The sequence below is a fragment of the Primulina tabacum genome, chromosome 8 (genome assembly GCF_025594145.1).
Source record: "Primulina tabacum isolate GXHZ01 chromosome 8, ASM2559414v2, whole genome shotgun sequence".
Taxonomy (NCBI): Eukaryota; Viridiplantae; Streptophyta; class Magnoliopsida; order Lamiales; family Gesneriaceae; genus Primulina; species Primulina tabacum.
In genome coordinates this window covers 35,888,619-35,909,261 of record NC_134557.1, presented here as the reverse complement: position 1 = coordinate 35,909,261, position 20,643 = coordinate 35,888,619, and the positions used below count along the sequence as shown (strand labels likewise).

The window sequence follows — 20,643 nt, the reverse complement described above, 5'->3', positions numbered from 1 at the left end:
CAACCAACCCAGGGCAGAGTGTTCACCATGCACGCGCAGGAAGCGAACCCAGACACTACACTATTGACTGGTAACTTATTTAATTCGGTACAATATTAAATTTTTGCCTTGCGTGTTGGAATTTTATTTGGGATTATTAGTGTGCTAGTAATATTTTGAGTGACTTGGGATACTAATTTTCCGCTATGCTTGAGGTTAATGTTAGAATTTTGGGAGATATAAGTTTTGTGTTGTGCTAACGTCTCTCAGGAAATATTTTCATTAAGAGAATAGCTACTCAGGCCTTGATAGATTCAGGAGCCACCTATTCATTTATCTCGGAGACGTTCGCTAGTAACTTGGATATCAAGACCATCGGCCTTGACGTGAATTACTCCGTGACAGTCCCATCAGGGGAAGAGCTGTCAGCTACTAGCGTGGTCAGAGACATTGATCTCGAATTGCACGGCCACCTAGTGTATGCCGACTTGATCGTCTTACCAATGCTAGAGTTTGATATCATACTGGGAATGGACTGGCTGACGAGGAACAGAGTCTTGATCGACTTTCAGAAGAGATCCGTTTTGGTTAGACCGGTGGGCATGGAGCAGTTTTTGTTTGAACCAGCCAGATGGAGGACGTTTTCCTCGCATGATCTCTTGCATGCAGGCTCGGAAACTCATTTCCAAGGGATGTCAGGCTTTCTTGGCCAGCATCATTTCAACACCTGACATACCCGCTCCGTCACTATCAGAGGTGCCAGTAGTCAGAGACTTCCCAGGCGTCTTTCCTGACGACGTCATAGGTCTTCCACAAGAGAGAGGGGTGGAGTTTGCAATTGACCTTATGCCAGGTACTGTGCCAATCTCTAAGGCACCGTACTGATTAGCTCCAGCTGAGATGTTGGAACTCAAGCAGCAGATACAGGAGCTTCTGGACAAAGACTTCATTCGCCCTAGTTTCTCACCATGTGGCGCACATGTGCTCTTTGTGAAAAAGAAAGATGGGAGCATGAGACTGTGCATCGATTACCGGGATCTGAACAGAGTAACGATCAAGAATAAATACCCGCTTCCAAGGATCGAGGACTTGTTTGATCAGTTGCAGGGAGCTACAATGTTCTCTAAGATAGATATTCGATCAGGGTATCATCAGCTGAAGGTGAAAGATGCAGATGTTCACAAGACAGCCTTCAGAACCAGATATGGGCATTATGAGTTCTTAGTAATGCCGTTTGGACTGACGAATGCTCCAGCAATTTTCATGGACTTGATGAACCGAGTATTTCAGCCTTACTTAGATCAATTTATCATAGTGTTCATTGACAATATTCTTATTTACTCGAAGAGTCATGAGGAGCATAGTCAGCACTTGAAGACAATTTTGCAGAGTCGCAAGTTATTTACGAAGTTCAGTAAGTGTGAATTCTGGTTGGAAAAGGTAGCGTTTTTGGGTCACATAGTATCTAGCAGCGGAATAGAGGTGGATCCAACAAAGTTGGCAGCCGTTAAGGAATGGGTTGAACCGAAGAATGCTTCAGAGATCCGCAGCTTTCTGGGTTTAGCCGGTTACTACCGTAAGTTCATTCAGGGGTTTTCTTCGATAGCAGTGCCACTCACTTCGCTGACCAAAAAGAGTGCTAAGTTCGTGTGGAGTGAGGAGTGTCAGAAGAGCTTCGATACTTTGAAGCAAGCTCTTATTTCAGCGCCAGTGTTAGCCATGCCAACAGGGCAAGAGATTTTGTGCTATACACCGATGCATCTAAGCTCGGGTTAGGCGCAGTGTTTATGCAGCATGGTCGGGTGATAGGTTATGCTTCTAGACAGTTGAAAGTGCATGAAAAGAATTATCCTACTCACGACCTGAAATTAGCCGCTGTCGTCTTTGCGTTGAAGATTTGGAGACACTACTTGTATGGCGAGAAGTGTCAGATATTCACTGATCACAAGAGTCTCAAGTATTTCTTCACGCAGAAAGAACTAAATATGAGACAGAGACGGTGGATGGAATTAGTAAAAGACTATGACTGTGAAATTAGCTACCATCCGGGGAAAGCTAATGTAGTGGCAGATGCCTTGAGCCGGAAAGTTGCAGTCATAGCTCAATTGTCAGTACATAGGCCTCTTCAGTTTGAAACTCAGAGGTTTGATTTAGAATTTTATCGCAAGGGCAGAGCTCCGAGGCTGTCTAATCTGACGGTCTAATCTTCTCTGCTAGACCGTATTCGTGCAGGTCAGCCTTCAGATGAGCAGTTACAGAAATGGAGGCGGAAGGATGAAGCCAAGGGCAGTGTACTCTACACAGTGTCAGATGATATTGTGAGATACAGAGACAGAATGTGGGTGCCTAGCATTGATTCGATCAGAGAGGATATTCTGACAGAGGCACACGCATCTCCGTATTCCATTTACCTAGGAGGTACCAAGATGTACAAAGACCTGCAGATTTTGTATTGGTGGCCAGGGATGAAGCGAGACATCGGCAGATTCGTGTCTGAATGCCTCACTTGTCAGCAGGTGAAGGCAGAACATCAGAGGCCAGCAGGAATCCTGAAGCCACTCCCTATCCCCGAGTGGAAATGAGAGAATATTATAATGGACTTTTGGTTGGGTTGCCGAGGTCAGTCAGAGGATCGAATTCTATTTGGGTTATAGTGGATCGACTCGCTAAGTCCGCACACTTTTTGCCAGTGAAGGCAACTTTTTCTATGACGCAGTATGCGGAACTCTACATCAAGGAGATAGTGCGATTGCATGGGATCCCAGCTTATATTGTGTCCGACAGGGACCCGAGATTTACATCGTCCTTCTGGAAGAGTTTACATGCAGCCATGGGGACGAAGTTGCTATTCAGTACAGCTTTTCACCCGCAGACAGATGGCCAGTCTGAGCGAGTGATTCAAATTTTGGAGGATTTATTGCGGGCCTGTATGATCGATTTCCAGGGGACTTGGGAATCGAAGCTACCTCTAGTGGAGTTTACATACAACAACATTTTCCAATCATCGATAGGTATGGCTCCCTACGAGGCGTTGTATGGAAGGAAGTGCAGATCACCAGTTCATTGGGATGAGGTTGGTGAAAGAGCATAACTTGGTCCGGAGATAGTTCAGCAGACTGCAAATGTGGTGGTCAAGATCCGAGACAGGATGAAGATTGCCCAGAGTCGTCAGAAATGTTATGCTGATAAGAGAAGAAGAGATCTCGAGTTTGCCGTAGGTGATCACGTTTTTATAAAGATAGCGTCCATGAAAGGGTGTTATGAGATTTGGAAAAAGGGGCAAACTGAGCCCGAGGTTTATTGGGCCGTTTGAGATTCTTGACAGAGTTGGGACACTAGCCTATCGTGTTGCCCTTCCGTCGAATCTGGCCGGGGTGCACAACGTGTTCCATGTCTCAATGCTGAGGAAGTACCTAGCTAATCCTTCGCACGTGTTGAGTTATGAGCCATTGCAGCTTGCTCCAGACCTGTCATATGAGGAAAGACCCGTCCAAATCCTAGGGACAGACAGGAGCGTAGATTTCGGAACAAAGTGACCAAATTGGTCAAAGTCCGGTGGCTAAATCAATCAGTAGAGGAGGCCACTTGGGAAGCCGAAGCAAGACATGAGAATTCGCTAACCGGAGTTGTTCGGTAAGATTTAATTTCGAGGAAGAAATTTTTATAAGTGGGTGAGGAACTCTAGTTCCCGAATTCAGTACACGTATAACCCATGCATTTATTTAACTATTAGAGCATTTATTTAAGTTTAAATTGAGTTTTAACCATGCATGATTTATTTAAATGCATTATTTTAAATTAATTATGTTTATGTGATGCGCATTAAAATGTTTCTTTTTCGAGTTTCATGTTTCAGGCGACTACTCGAGGCGGGGTCGAGGAGAAGAGACCGGTGACGATTTTGGTGATTTTAAAGGTGGCATTTTATTTTAAGTTGAGGTTGGGGCATTTTAACTAATTTATTAAGTTGTTAGTATTTTAAAGCCTAATTTATTTATTTAGTGATTTAAGAGTTTGAAACTTTTAAAGTTAGCATTTTTTGTATGTTATTTTTATAAAGGGATTTTATTAGAGTGTGTAGTGATTTACTATTTTTATTGACTTGTTAATGGAGTTAGCATTTTTAAATAGCTTGATTAATTATTTAATTAAGCAATTTTTTCCCTAATTACTCACTCACACATGTTACACATACTCACACACACTCACATGTTTTTACACACACCAAAACACACACATTCAGATTTTTATTCCTTTTGAGAAAGAAAACCTAGGGTTCCACAAGCTCTTGCAGCCGCCCCATCCCCTTCATCATTCCAGCAACTTTTCGTGAATTTTATTACAAGATTTTAGCGCCACGTTCGTCCCGGATCGACCCTCACTCCGTCTCCGCTTCGGTATCGTCGTTCGGTAATTCTAATTATCAAAAGGCACGTATATTCTATTATTTCTGCATCGATCTCGTCATATTATGTGTTGTGTTATTCTTATGCATAAAAATTCATGTGCGACGTTCGTCGTTTGAGCGGAATTGGATCAGTTACGAAATAATTTTAGATCTGAAAACTCGTTTTTACTGTCCTTTTTAAATAATGCGATTTTTCGGTCGCTTTTTTGAGAAAACTTTTAACACGAAAATTGTAGAACTTTTTGATACCTTCGATTTGACAGTAAATTCGAAATTTTTGGATGAAAATTGAGTGAGTTATGGTGTTTTTCGTGGGACTGCTCAAACTGCGTTTTCAGAAAATTATGATATTGACGCGTTCTTGAAGTTTTTTTGTTGCAAGCTTCGTTGGAATCGATGGGTGATTGTTGCTGGGTATAGGTATAATGGTAATGATGTTGGGAGTATTATTGAGGTTTCGTTTCATGTCGTCAGGCAATGGGATTAATTAGAAGTCGTAGGAAACGATTTGATGTCATTTGCCGTATTTTGTGTCGTATGTGTCGTAGGGTGAACGTCGTTGCTTTGGGCGTTTGTACGAGTTTGGTTCGATGTTATGAATACTAGGATGAGTATCGGGTGTCGGTTCATGGTCGGTATAATCGAGTCTAGGATAGTAAGTTTGGCGTGTACAGATTCTTCGTGAGTTCGCGTCCACCGAGGGTACACGGACCCGGAAACGGACCCTGGCACGGGGTCCGTGTCTTCGTTCCTTCTTGAGTGTCCTTTTTGAGAGCTGACACGGACCCCCACCCGGACCAGAGCACGGGGTCTGTGCCTTTGTTTTCTTCTCGGTGTCAAGTTTGCGTACACACACGGACCCCCTCACGGACCAGGGCACGGGGTCCGTGCCTCCCCTTTTCTTCACGACACATTTCACCGCACGGACACGGACCCGGAGCCAGACCTGGGCACGGGGTCCGTGTGTTTGTTATTTTGGGAAAAATTTTATAGTACGCTTTGAGGTCTGATGTCATGGTTTCGTACAATGATTTACAAGGTCGAGTCATGGAAATTTTAGAACGCCCTAAGGAATTGAATGAGCTCGTAAATAAGCACGGTATTTACGTCTAAGTTATGCAAGTTAAGCATTTGAATTCATGTTAGTATGTGCAGCAACGGCCCCAATCGAAGTCCAACGAATCCCGCAACGCCAAGTAAGTATGTGACGTGCAAGAAAATTATTTTTCAAGTTTTTGAGGTATACTAAATGTCTTGTGACCAATGTATGTATGGGGTTGGAAAGAGTTAAATCATGAACGGGGACCAACCCACCCCGTTAAAGCATGAACGGGTTTAGATCAGGATTGGAAAGCGTTAAATCATGAACGAGGACCAATCCGCCCGTTAAAGCATGAACGGGGATCTCATGTAAGTGGCAGTGGATACGTTCCTGTCATCCCAGTACTGTGGTTTAGTCTGATCAGGCGATTATGTTATGGGTCACTTGCTTTGAAACATGTCTCTACGCAAAATAATGAAGTTCACGCATGTTTATGTATGTGCAAGTATGCAAGCATGTTTATGAAAGTTTTCACTTTATGGCACGTCTAAGTTATGTACATATGTTCATGTTCAGTGTAAGTTCAAGTTTCAAGTTTGTATGTTCTATTTTTAAGCTGCATGTGGTTTTATTATGTATTATTCGTTATTCCCAGTTTATTCTAGTTGAGTCTTTAGACTCACTAGACTTGATCTGTGTAGGTGAGAATGTTTATGAGGAGACTGAAGGTGGGGACCAAGGAGCAGGCTTGGGCTGAGCGGGAGGCTAAACCCGAGGACCGTCATGTTTTAAGTTTTACGAATACATTCAATACTTTTGTCAAACTTTAAATTTCAAATCTTTTGATTGCAACAACTTTTGAGACGTACAGTTTATCTCTTTTATCGAATTTTGAATGTTCACGTTTCAATTAAGAAAATTTTAAATTTTTCCGCAAATTTTGAGTAGTAAAAGTACGGTACGTTACACCAAGTGATTGATAAAATGCTTCAATCAAAATATTTTTTATTCATTCAACTTGCATATATTTTTAAATGCTTCACAAAATGTTTAATCGGTTTCTACGAAGGATTATTTCGTGTGTCTTCCGCTTGGTTTGAAAACCAAACTCAATTTAATTCATCGGTGTTCAATATTTCAAGAACCGAGCTATTGTAGCTCAACGATGATCCCCTAATCGATCCCATCAATTGGTATTAGAGTGGGTTGTTCTTGAAAAAATATTGAAACTGATTATGATGTTTAAAATTCGAAAATTTCAGATTTTTTAAACATATATATGAAAAACTGAATTTTCGTGCAGCTTGCAGCGACCGTAGGAAAAATGAAACATTTATTTGCTCGAGTGTCCAAACGACAAACCGCTTTTTGCGTTGCAAACTAGACTTATAAAGGATTACAGTGGTATAAAGTTTGCAGCCTAATTATGCTCGAGAAAAAGCAGTTTATCCGTTGAAGGCAGATCATATGTGATGCGGCAGAAAATGAACCGTAGAGAAAATTGGTTAGTTATCCATCTTCTTTTATAATTTTCAAAATTTCAGAAATATAGGGGGAGAACTCGTTATAATTTTATTGGAGAGATTATTTTTAAATATTGAGGGGGATGAAATTTGTGCTTAAAATTTTTTGATTCACACAAAAAGAGGGAAAATATGTTAGTTGAATCGATTGTTTATCTAAGTTTTGTGATCATCAAAAAGGAGGAGATTGTTGAAACATTTCATTTTCTCAATCTTGATTTTGATGTTAACAAAACTTGTTGTTGTGTTTCTAACCTATTTGCTCAAGTGTGAAATTAATAAACCAAGAAGCAAAATGAAACTGAATCCTACACAAGTTGAATTTATGGCAAGCTTTGGTATTTTGATGATATCTCTCAACTTTATGATTCAAATGATAATCCGCCCATTGTACTGATTAGAAAACTCAATTTGGAACAAGTTGTATTTCACGTCTGTCGGACAAATTCGGATGTTATCAAGGTCTAACTGATCACTGAATTACCGAACTGATTGCACGAAATAGCAATCAGTTGGATATGAGCAGTTACGGTATTTTGATCATATCTCTCAGCCCAGTTATTAGATTGAAGCGATTCAGTATGCATTGAAAAAATAAGACGATGATCTACAAATAATTTTCAGAAGTCAAATTCTGAATCGAATCTTAAGATGCTGATAAATGACGATGAATCTACTGGTTTTGCACAAACTATAATCAGTTAGGCTGATTTCAGCACACCAGCTGAAACTGAACCAGACCAACTGAACCGATCCAGCTGCTGACCAACTGAACCAGATCAGCTGAACTAACTAGCTGCTGATCAACTGAACCAGACCAACTGAACCAGACCAACTAAACCAGCTGAACTCAACCGAACCAGCAGCTTATCAACTGAACTGAACTGAACCAGCTGCTGACCACAGGGGTGGGCGTTTGTGATCGGGTATCGGGATACCGACCCGACCCGATCGGGTTGGGTATTTAGCACGAAACTGAAATCAGGTATAAACCCGAACCCGATATACAAATTTCGGGTTTGTTTCGGGTAGTTCAATTCTAGGTCTAAATCCCTAGACCTTGTCTTCACTTTTCCCTCATTGACGACGTTTCTGCTCCATCTTCTCTAATCTCGTCTACGGGCTGCAAGGCCAAGGAACAAGTCACAACTGCACAAGCACTCTCGACTCGATCCTCGGCAGTTGGCTCTCGCACTAAATCCCTAATTCTACAGACTTCAGTTGTCTTCGGCAGTCAGCTCTCACACAAGCACTCTCGAGCCTCGGCAGTCGGATCTCAGTGGAAGGTCGATTCTTTCACTGCCATAATTCATGCCGTCTTTGTTTTCATTTGGATTTATGTTTATGCATTTGGATATTTTTATTTCTGTTAGAGGACTTGGATTTTTGTATTTCTGTTTGAGAACTTGGATAATGTGTATCTCACTGTACAAGAACTTCGAACAACTCACACATGATATTTGTATTTTGTTTGAGCATTTGGATTTCTTAATTTGAAAAAAAATTGGTAGATGTGATCCTACTGTTTGTGAGCATTTGGATTTCCCCTATAATTTGAGCATTTGGATTTCCCCTATAATCCTACTTTTTGTGATCATACAATTATTATTTATGCCTACCTTATTGAATATTTTGGATTTCATAAATTTATTGTGTAAATGGAGAGTGTAATAGATCATCTAATGGAAGAAGCTGATAATGCTGATGAGAACAAGAACAATGATGCTGATTTTTTGGAAGATTTAGATAATGATGGTGATAAAGATGAAGTGAAACCCGAGTCTAAAAAGAGATCAGGAAAGATATGACCTCTAGATCACAATATTGGGAACACTTTGAAAAATTCTATTGTGAAAGTGACAAGGTGCAAAAAGGTAGGTGCAAATATTGTTGTAGAGAGATTAAGGCAGATCCAAAAATACATGGGACTCGACCTTTGCAGAATCACTTCGCTTCTTGTAAAAAAAAAACTCATGAAGTTGTAACTAAACAAGCTCGAATTTCTTTTCAACCATCAAAAGATGATCCGACAGAAGCGCAAATTGGTACTTGGAAATTTGATCAGAACAAATTAAGAGAGGCACTAACTTATTGGTTGATTGTCGATGAACTTCATTTCAAAACAGTTGAGAACAAAGGTTTTAGACACTTCATGTCAATTGCATGTCCAATGTTTAACATTCCATCTCGAAGGACAACAACCAAGGATGTTTATAATTTGTACATGAATGAAAAAGTGCAGTTGATGTCTTTTATGAAACAACATGGTCCAAGAATTTCTATAACTACAGACACATGGACATCAATACAAAAAGTGAATTATATGTGTCTAACTGCTCATTTCATTGATGATGAATGGACTTTGCAAAAGAGAATTTTGAATTTTTTCCGATTTCTGGACATAAGAGTGATGATGTGGGTAAAGCAGTTGAAATATGTTTACTTGATTGGAGAATCGATAAAATCTTTACCATCACAGTTGATAATGCCTCATCAAATGATGGTGCAATAACATATTTGCAAAAAAGGTTTGACAATTGGTAAACAAATATTTTGGGGGGGAATATTTACACATGTGATGTATTGCACATATTGTCAACCTTATTGTGCAGGATGGTCTGAAAGGGGAAGACGAACATTTAGCTATCTCTCGAATTAGAGGAACAGTGAGGTATGTCCGAAACTCGCCAGCAAGGTATAAAAAATTTTGTGAATGTGTTGAGATCGAAAAGATAAATACAAAGAAATTGTTAAGTCTTGATGTACCTACAAGATGGAACTCAACATATCTAATGTTAGAGTCAGCAATATCTTTGAAAAGAGCATTTGATTCATATGCCGATATATATCTTCCCTACGTGAATGATCTCTTGAAACCACCGTATGATGGGATTCCATCGGAATATGATTGGGAAAGGGCTAGTTTGTTGGTCAAGTTTCTTGGACACTTCTACAAGCTCACTTTAGCAATTTCTGGCTCTTTATATGTCACTTCGAACATCATATTTCATGAAATAAGTGTTGTTGACATGCTTCTGAAACAGTGGTTGGTAAGCGATGATTTTGAACTAAGTGAAATGTCAAGAAAAATGAAAGATAAGTTTGACAAGTATTGGGGTTCGATAGAAAAAATGAACATGATGTTGTATTATGCAGTGATTCTTGATCCTCGTCACAAATTAGAGTTTGTTGAGTTTTCATTTGATACAATGTATGATGATATCACAAAAAGCGCGATGATGAAGGAAAAAGTGAAGAGTGGAATGCAAGAAATTTTTTTCGATTATAAAGTGACACATGGAACTCCAGGAAGTCCGGTACATTCTGCATTAGGTTCTACATCATTTTCAAAAGATTATCAATCTAATAATTCAATGACTTCTCGAACATACTTGAAAGATGAGTTTAGAAAATACAAACTTGGTGGGAAAAAAGAATATGTGAAGTCAGAGTTGGAGAAATATCTAGGTGAGGATCCTGAGGACTATGATGAAAATTTTGACATCCTTCAGTGGTGGAAAGTCAATTCTCCCAGATTTCCTATTCTTTCTCGATTGGCACGTGATATCTTAGCTATTCCTGTCTCCACTGTTGCTTCGGAATCAGCATTTAGTACGGGTGGTCGTGTTTTGGATGCTTTTAGAAGTTCATTGTCTCCTAGAATAGTTCAAGCTTTGGTATGTACCCAAGATTGGATAAGGTTGAATTCTAAGCCAATATGCGTGGAGGAAGATTTGGCTGAAATCGAAACACTTGAGAAAAGCATATTTTTTCTCTTTTTAATTTTCTATATTTATTCTTAATGGTTATGTTTTATTTTCTAATGACTAATCTCCTTGCTTTTTTTGGCATATAATTAACAAAACTTAGGGAATGATTCAACCATAATTGATATATAATTATGAAAAACATCAACAATCGATTACTGTAAGTTTTTAGAGTTTTAATTCATTATATTCGATGACTGTGAATTTTTGAAATTTAACTAGTTATTGTCTTAGAAAACTAATAAAATTATAACATTTCAGGTACTTTGATTTGATTTGATTGGATTGGATTTTGAGTCTTTGAGTCAGTCCTGAATTGAAAGATGATATATTTGGACAGATAATGCTTTAGCTTGGAAGTTGGAAGATGATTTACTTCTTGTTTTAATTTATTGTTGATGATTTGAAAAAGTTGTTTGTTTTACTTTCAAAGATTATTGGATTGGTTAATATGTGATGGATTTTTTGTCTATGGTGAATTCAAGTGATTTTACCTTTGATTGGAATGTGTTTTATTTAGGTTGATGGTTTTCCACTATAAGTTGCATGTTGTATGTTGTAAAGAGATCGATCAAATTCATTTGCTTAGAATTCACAATTTCCTTGAAACAAATCTTGATCAAAACAGGTTAATGAAGTTTGATGTTTTGAATTACATGAACACTTGCAGTCTTCATCACCTGGCAAACGGGGCAAACATCAGAAAGTCATTCACAATCTGTACACAAGCACAAATGTTTGCAAGGCAGTAACAACTAACAAGATCAAAATTCTTTATTTTTGCATGACCTGCATGTTATCAGGCCATTTTTACAACCTTGATTTTCCAAGTCATTGACATGTTAATTCATTATATTCTTTGTTCTTGCGATTTACATTCTCTATTTCAACTTTTTATTGTTGTAGATGTCATCAAATATATATTGAGAGTTAAAGAAGATAGATAAACATTGACAGAAATTTCGGGTACCCGACCATATACGAAAATTTTGGGTACCCGAACCATCGGGTAGCACCGATTACTGTTCGGGTTCGGGTAATTAATATGCTACCCGAAAATTTCGGGTACCCAACCCGATACCCGATACCCGAACCCGTGAAACCCGACCCGACGCCCACCCCTAGCTGACCAGTTGAACTGAACGACCAGTTAAACTGACCAGTCGGGAAAATGTCCAACAAGGAGAATTTGACCGTTGCAATTTCAGAAACAGTACAGAAACTTTCCAAACGATCATATTCTTGTATATAACGTATATATCATTGTTGGAGCCTATAAATACATCATCTTGAAGATCAAACAAGAGTTTTTGAAGAAGATTCAAAGCATGGGCAGTTAGCATGAATATATCAGCTAGTTGAGAGTACAAGTACTTGTGTGAAGATACATTTGAGATGTACACTGTAAAGAATAAATTCCTCACACACAATCACTCACACATATACAAGAGAGTTGAACATCAAAAATTAATTGAGTGAGTCTTTACACAAAGACGTAAAACATTGTGTTTGTAGTCTTTTCATATGAGACATTAGACAATATGCTGATTGTGAGGTGATGCCTACAATCTTGAGTGCTAGGAGTTCTAGTTGGGTGCTGCCCTTCCGGATCGAATTTGTACAAGTAGTTGTATAAATCAAAGTCTTCTAGTGAATCCTTCCCAAGGGGAAGAAGGGGTGTTGTAGGAGCATTTGAAATCTCCGAACATCCATAAAAAAATTCGTATCTATTTGTTTATTGCATTTACTTATCATTTCATTGTTTTAAGGATGCATTGTTGAAGCATTTTATGTGTTCTTCAAATATTGTGTCATTGCATACCAAATGTTTGATAAAATGCTTCAACCAAAATATTTTTACTCATTCAACTTGCATATATTTTTAAATGCTTCACAAAATATTTAATCGATTTCTACGAAGGATTATTTCGAGTTTCTTCCGCTTGATTTGAAAATCAAACTCGATTTAATTCATCATTGTTCAATATTTCAAGAACCAAAGCTATTGTAGCTCAACGAGGATCCCCCTAATCGATCCCATCAGAGAGATTGATTTTAAATATTGAAGGGGAGGAAATTTTTTTTGCTTAATATGGCTTTTTGATTTACACAAAATGGGGATAAAAATGTTACTTGAAATCATTATTTATCCAAGTTTTGTCATCATAAAAAAGGAGGAGATTGTTGGGTTTAGAAACTCTAACAATCTTGATGATAATAAAACTTGATATTGTGTTTATAATATATTTACTCAAATGTGAAGTTGTTAAATTAAGATGGAAGCTGAAACTCGAATTTAGCCAAACTAAAAATCTGGGGAGTTGTAGTGTTTTGATGATATCTCCTAGCTTGATGATTCAAATGATCAGCCGCCCAAACGATCGAACAAAAATCTGATTTGTGCAAGTCGTATTTCACATCAGTCATGCTACATCGGATGTTATCTAGGCAAACTGATGGCAGCAAGTCTCATTAGTTTGGATGATCAACATGGATCGGTTAGACATGAGAAGTTACGATATTTTGGTCAGCCTGATCAGCTCGATTATCCAAATGGAATGATTCAATATGTGTTACAAAGATATGACAATGATCTACAAATTTTCTTCGCAAGGCAAATTGTGAATCGGAGTTTAAGATGTTGATAAATGATGACGATGCTACTCATTTTCGACTGATTGAAATCAGCAAGGCTGATTTAAATAGACCTCATCAGTTTGATTCAGTTTAGCTGACTAGCCCAACTGACAGCGGACCACAAAATCAGTTAGGCTTGCTAGCAAGGCGGAAATAACCATTTCAATAACAAAAATAATACATAAACTTTTCAAATGGTCATATTCTTGTGTCTAACGTATACATCACTCTTTGAGGCTATATACACAACATCTTGAAGATAAAATACAAGCTTTGAAAGGATTCAAAGCAAGAGCAACTTACATAAAGAAATTAGCTAGAATGAGAGCAGACTCGATGTGTAATAATACATTTGAGACGTAAGTACACTGTAAATGATTAAATCTTCACACATAATCAATCATACATATACATCAGATTTGAACTTCAAAGTTTAATTAAGTGAGTTTTCACACAAAGACATAAAAGATTATGTTTGTAGTCATGTCATCAGAGACTTTAAACATTATGTGGATTGTGAGATCGCGGCTTACAATCGCTAGTGTGTTATGAGTTTTAATTAGGCAAGAGATAAGTCTTAAGTTGAAATTAGTTTATACAATGAGTTGTATAAATCATAGTCTTCTAGTGGATTCATCCCAAAAGGAAAAAAGGGCGACGTAGAAGTTGTTAATCTCCAGACTTCCATAAATAATTTGTACTTATTTATTTATTGTATTTAATCATTGTTACTGTTTTAAGATGCATTGTTGAACCATTTTATGTGTTATTCATTTCAAAATATTGCGTACCAAATGTTTAATAAAATGCTTCAAACAAAATGTTTTTACTCATTCAACTTGCATATTTTTAAATGCTTTACAAAATATTTTACCGTTTTGTATGAATAATTATTTTGAGCGTTTTCTACTTGTAATTTTTAGTGTTTTAAAGATTTAATTGTTGCATTATGGAAAAAAAAGTGAAGGGAGAGTCAATGGAACAGCTAAAGGGCTAAAGAACTTTCCGGAATCGAACGAGGTAAGTTATTTTATTATGTAAAATATTTTCTCCCACGTGGGAACTTTTTATGCGACGTATATATCTGTTTTAAAACCAAATCATTAAATATTTAGCAAAACCCTAAAACCCTAGCCCATTTCGAGCTCCTCCCATTACCGCCGATGGCGTCGAACTTCCACCGCCTCCGCCGCGCCGTTTCGCTCTCCTCTTCCCTCATCCATCTCTCCATGCATCGGCAACCATCCGTATCCTCCCATCCTAACATTTTTCACTCTATCTCCGCCGCAGCTGCCACGGCGACATCCGCCTCTGCATTTCCGCAATCGGCGCGGGCATTCACTACCACCACCAGCCTATTTATGTCTGATCAGCGTAAGCCGTTCAATCCGGAGACGGACGAGATCGGCCCGGACACCATCCTGTTTGAAGGATGCGATTACAACCACTGGCTAATCACCGTGGACTTCCCCAAGGATACCGAACTGACGCGTGAGCAGAAGATCGAATTCTATGTCAATATCGCCGCCCAAGTCTTCGGAAGGTCGAATAAGAATCCTCCACCCCGACCCCTTTATTTTTCTTCCTATGAATTAATTATTTCCATCCCTGTTTGTGTGTTCATACGAAATAGATAAGCTCTGGTTACTGGTTTCGTGGCCACAAAAGTAAAATTCTGAGTCTTGGTATCTCTAATACTCATACGGTTGTGCTTTCAGTTTAAGCTCAGAAAGAACAATTAGCTTTATGAGGTTTCTTTTGGCTTTTGGTGGTGTCAGATTGAATGCCAGTTTGCTAATGTAATGATGATAGTTTGATATTTTGCACTAACTTGAAAATTTCCTTCTTAAGTGCTGTGTTATTATGTGAAAAATGCAAATTAGGACACTTTTCTAATAGTCCACTAGTGCTTGAAATGCCCACATGCATATTATTTTGTCAATTGTGCTCTATTATCTGATTTACCAAGGTAAACAGTAGCAGTGATAGCATTATCACGAATGTTGCGATGACGGGTTCACTACGTTCAACCTGGATTACTGGAATTTGGATGTGAAAGTACTGACACCACCACTTTATTTAATTAACTTGATCAGTGTGGAAGAGGCGAAAAAGAGAATATATGCCCTAAGTACTACAACATATGAAGGTTTTCAGGTGGAATGTTCAGAGGAAACGTCTAACAAGTTTCAGAGTATGTTTTAGTCATAGTTTTTAACAGATAGCATGGGTTCTTGCCGGTGTCTATTATGACAATTTTGCTTTCATATCAGATATACCTGGAGTGGTCTTTGTATTGCCGGATTCCTACATTGATCCAGTAAATAAGGAGTACGGAGGTGGGATTATGGTTTTACGCCAGATGGTACTTTAGTGACTAAATTTTCTGCTTGGTGATGAAGTGATTTTCCCGGCCTTTGTTGTTCTTTGTGCAGGGGACAAGTATGTCAACGGAGAAATTTTCCCCCGACCTCCACCAGTACATTATGGTAGACGTAACAACAGGGATAGACGGCCGAGAGATCAGATGTCATATCAGCAAGGAGATACATCTTACAGTGACCGAGGGCCCTCATATTCCGAAGCCAGGAATCATGGTCGGAACTATGGTCCCCCACAGCAGCAGCAGAACTATGGCCCTCCACCACACCAGCAGCAGAACTATGGCCCTCCGCCGCAGCAGCAGAACTATGGCCCTCCGCCGCAGCAGCAGAACTATGGCCCTCCTCCGCACCAGCAGAACTATGGCCCTCCACCGCACCAGCAGAACTATGGCCCTCCACCGCAACAGCAGAACTATGGCCCTCCACCGCAACAGCAGAACTATGGTCCTCCACCGCAACAGCAGAACTATGGTCCTCCACCGCAACAGCAGAACTATGGTCCTCCACCGCAACAGCAGAACTATGGGCTACCATCACCCCAGCAGGGCTACACGCCTCCACCGCAGCAGCAAAATTATGGGCTACCACCTCAACAACCGGGTTATGAGCGTCCACCCCAGCAGGGCTATGCGCCTCCACGGCAGCAGCAAAATTATGGGCAGCCGCCAAATTTTCCTCCTCGGGAAAATTATACTCCATCAGGACCAGGGGAAAGAGGAGGGCCTATGTCGACAAGTAATGCATTAGGAGGTGGTAAAAGAAATCCAATGCCTTCTTATCAGGGAAATTTGAGTCGAGGGGACTTTGGGAGCTATAACACTCAAGGGCATAGAGACTTCCAACAAGCAAGTCTTCAAAGCCATGCACTTCCTGAACATGAGGGCTTTTCACAAGACACTAATTTTCTGCAGGGCAGAAGTTTTGAACAAGGATCTGCTGGTGCCCATGATCAATCGACAAAGACTAATGTTGGGCAGAATCAACCAAAGCAAGGAGAGGAACCTAGGAACTTTTCATACACGGCCAATAAATAAACATGTTAAGAGTGTTTTTTTTTGGTTTGCTGATTTGGGGGAGACTGAAATTAATTATGTTTTGTGTTGTAGATGCGTGCTAAATATGAGGAAACTTTTTACTTCTGTAACTTCTTTCTCAAAGTTTCTGCAGTGTATCATTGCTGTTTAACTACGCATAATAATATTTTTGAATTTTGTAGTTACTATAAAGTATTTACTTGTTTTCAGCTCACACTTGTTGCACCAAGTTGTTTCTATCTCCTACTACGTTCTCTATGTTTCATGGGTATGTTAAGATTTTAGTTTTTTCGATAACTTTAGAATTATTTAGCGTGTGAGATGACATGATCCGTTGAAATTGGAGTACATTTTTTTTGTCTCTCTTAGTCTCTATGCGTATGCATCCCTGTATGTGGTTGATGCATATCTTTATTGATTCATTTCCTTGCGTTGTGTGTGGTTGATGCATTGTCTTTATTGATTCACTTCCTTACATTTCCCCAAATCTGTTTTCTCGCATACAAGATTACTTGGTCTATTACCTTTTGAACAAAATCTTTGAAAACTGACTTAACACCAGAGAAAATAGCTCATTAGGACATTTGAACTTGCTTATCACCCAAACTAGTTGCACTGAATTGATGCATATTCTAAGGCTTCTTTTCTGCTAACTTTGGCTTCTGAAGCAAGTGTCACAGGTTAGGGGTGGTTTGGTTTTTTTTTTAATCAGTTTTATATATTTTTTCTAAAAATTACAGGGCAACACATTGAAGACTTGATTTCATTTCTTGTAATTATAATTGGCTATTTTCATGGCGTATGACTGCTGAGCGATTTGGTGTCCACGTTTTAGGAGGTAATTAACTGTCCTTTACACTAGACTCAGTTTGCCATATCGACCATTTTCCAATGCTTGAGGTGCATCTGTACAATCATTACCGAAACCTTGCCTGTGATTTTGGATTAGGCGATGAAAGTGCCTGTGATACTAAAAATAAGCTTGTTAGTTAAATTTAGTCGAAGCTCAAATCTTTGTGTGTTGTATTATTGACACCTCCGTCCATTCGTCCGTTGGTGTTTTAAAAAACTATTTTATCATTGTTAAATCATAAATGAGGTTAAAATAGGGGTAAATGGTAAATAAATCTCTAACACCCAACTCAAATTTATTCCAATTCCCTATACCTAAAAACATTTGTTTAAACTCCCTATAAGTTTGAAAAAGACAAAAATACCCCTTATTCTCTATTGATTATAATTGATCCTCCGCGCTTTCAAAATGGTATCAGAGCGAAAGGTTGATTTATTTCAAACACAAATTTTATTATTAATAGTAACTAATTGTATGAAAAGGAGAATTTTGAAAAAATTATGAATCCGAACTTAGGTTCGAGAAAAATAATTTACAAGATCTATTCCAATATTTTGGAATACAAACAAGTGCATCTAACTATTGTTAGATATCAGGAGTCGATAGGGAAGCATCAGCACTCTCAGGTAAATTCTCAGGTAAACTTATGATTCAAGCAAATAAGTTTCTGGAAATTGTACCAGACTCCTCTAAGCTCTCTTTAGATCTTAGAGAAATCCAGAAAACAGTACAAAATTATGGCAACATGCTATACTTTGTACCCCAACGAGTTGAAGAAATCCTTAAAACCCAGGAAGAAATTCTTGGAATATTAAAGGATATTCAAACAAGAATTCAGAAACTAGAACAACAACCAGGTTCTAGTAAAAGAACTTCAAGAGGATGGTCACCACCATCATTTGGCACCGAACCTTTGTTACATCAACTAAGGGAAGGCCAGAGTGGTGTCAAAACCATTGACTGAAGAAGAAAAGATGATCAATCTAATTAAATCTGTCTCAGAAAAGAAATTTATCTGATGACAACTTTAGAAATGATTGGTTTGGAGGATGTACAAGAGCTTGCGGAATCTTTCGCAAATCTCAAAGTTATAGATCTAAAGATGAATACAGCAGGAAGGTGAAATACCTGCTATAACCTGGTCATGTACTCAGGAACCACCAAGGGAAAGTGTGGGATCTCAGAATGTTAACATGAGAGAATCCCAATCTGATTTCCATACTGGTGAAGGATCACACCCAGCGGGTACAAGGACAAGGAGAAGTCAAATTCCCTTGCACCAAACACTCTACAAGAAGACTTTTTTAGATGTGATACATCCTTACGGGGTTATGCTTAACCTTGATGTATTAGATTTCAAAAACAGAGAAGATTTCATAGATGACTGGACATCTGCTATGAGAATCGCAGCAGGAACACTTGATCTCAACAAAGAATGATTCATTAAACTTTTAGAAATAAGTCTAATAGGATCAGTAAAGATTGCTTGGGACATGACTTCATTAGAAATGACAGAGTCAGTCCTGACCGGAGAATCTCTAAGCGAGATAGGCGGAAAAATGGCTACCCTATTTAAAGCACAATTTATAGGGGTAGACTATTTTAATAGTCAAGATACAGAGAAGAGGAAGAAATACACTCAAGCTCTGTATAGTCTTGAATTACACGATATATGTTTGGTAGATGAATACATTATGTTATTCACTAAATATCGATGGAATTCAGGAGTCGAAGAAGATATAGCTATGCAGCTTTTCTTTGCAAAAATGTCAAGTCCCCTGGAGAGAAATGCTCATAAGGGAATACGTACCGGGAAATCCAGATACATTGCCACGAAGAGCCTCTTTCCTCAAAGGAAAATTGGCAGAATGGTGTCACATGGCAGCATTACAAAAGAATTACAAACGCTTAAGGGGTATCAACAAAAGAACTCCTTTGTGTTGTAAAGAGAATGATCTTCCAACAATTATTGGAAGTAAACCACAAAATCATAGAAGGAAAAATTTAGGACTCATCCTTATGCACGAAGTGGAAGAAGTTTTTGGAAACCAAGAACTGTATGGTCTAGACAAAAAGCCAGATCTTATAAATCTGGACAAAGAAGTGGACCATCAAGGAGTAGGATATCATCCCAAGCATCGAGTACATCTCGAAGCACATGAAGAACACCTACGAAAAAAACTTTCAGAAGAGCTCATACTTGAGCAAATGAAAGTTTCAAGGATTGTAATCGCTGGACATGTGGAGCAAGAGATCATATCTCGACCAACTGTCCAGAAAATGAAAAAGAGGTATTAAACGCTTCGATCCTACCCCGGATATTGAAGAAGCAGTTTATTACCAAGATCTGATTCAGGTATACCGATTCGAGGACATTGCCTCGGATGAAAGTATATATGAAGAAGAAGAAGTCTTAAGTCATGGAGAATCTGATGGAACATAATCGGAATATGACTGAGGACGAGGTGTTTCGACACGAAACACATGAAGATTTGTCTGAGTTTTTCAGCCAGACAACAATCTCTCATAATATGGTCCAAAGGATCATGAGAGAAAATCCTAGCCTACAGAGATATCAAGGATTCTCTGCAGGACAGGTAGAAAAGTTCTTAAGAAGTCTTGGCCTGAAGAAACAGAAGCATCATCTAATCTATAAAGTTTCTAGAAGGGAATGGCAATCCCGATGGAACTTACAGGAAATAGAATGGAGATGCAGTTAATTCCTTCCGAAAAAATTAAGGAGGAATTACAAAAACTCAAGATAGAAGTAGCAAGGACTATGTCCTGGATTCATATTGTAGCAATCCAAATTATGATAAAGGTTACTTTCAAAGAAGGGATAGATTCACATATCGATATTGCTATATGCGATAAAAGAATGGGGAATCTACAAGATTCAGTACTGGGAACAATCTCAGGAAATCTCTGTGCAGGAAAGATTGTAGGAGTTATCTATCCAAGGATAGCCTACAACCTGGCAGATCGAGATCTTAGCCGAGCTTTGACATTGCATCAG

The 20,643-nt window shown here is 38.7% G+C and overlaps 1 protein-coding gene across 1 annotated transcript; it reads left to right on the top strand.

Moving 5' to 3' along the window:
• The first annotated feature begins 14,457 nt into the window (after positions 1 to 14,457).
• LOC142553985 (uncharacterized) lies at positions 14,458 to 16,955 on the top strand. Its single transcript, XM_075664576.1, has 4 exons — positions 14,458 to 14,899; positions 15,453 to 15,550; positions 15,630 to 15,695; positions 15,792 to 16,955. The coding sequence occupies exons 1-4, from the start codon at positions 14,520 to 14,522 to the stop codon at positions 16,772 to 16,774; spliced, it is 1,527 nt and encodes a 508-aa protein (XP_075520691.1). The 5' UTR covers positions 14,458 to 14,519; the 3' UTR covers positions 16,775 to 16,955.
• The last annotated feature ends 3,688 nt before the right edge of the window (positions 16,956 to 20,643 follow it).

Coding starts and splice junctions, on each gene's coding strand:
- LOC142553985 (XM_075664576.1), top strand. CDS start 14,520: ATGGCGTCGAACTTCCACCGCCTCCGCCGCGCCGTTTCGCTCTCCTCT. Junction 14,900..15,452: donor GCCGCCCAAGTCTTCGGAAG/GTCGAATAAGAA, acceptor TAACTTGATCAG/TGTGGAAGAGGCGAAAAAGA. Junction 15,696..15,791: donor AGTAAATAAGGAGTACGGAG/GTGGGATTATGG, acceptor TTCTTTGTGCAG/GGGACAAGTATGTCAACGGA.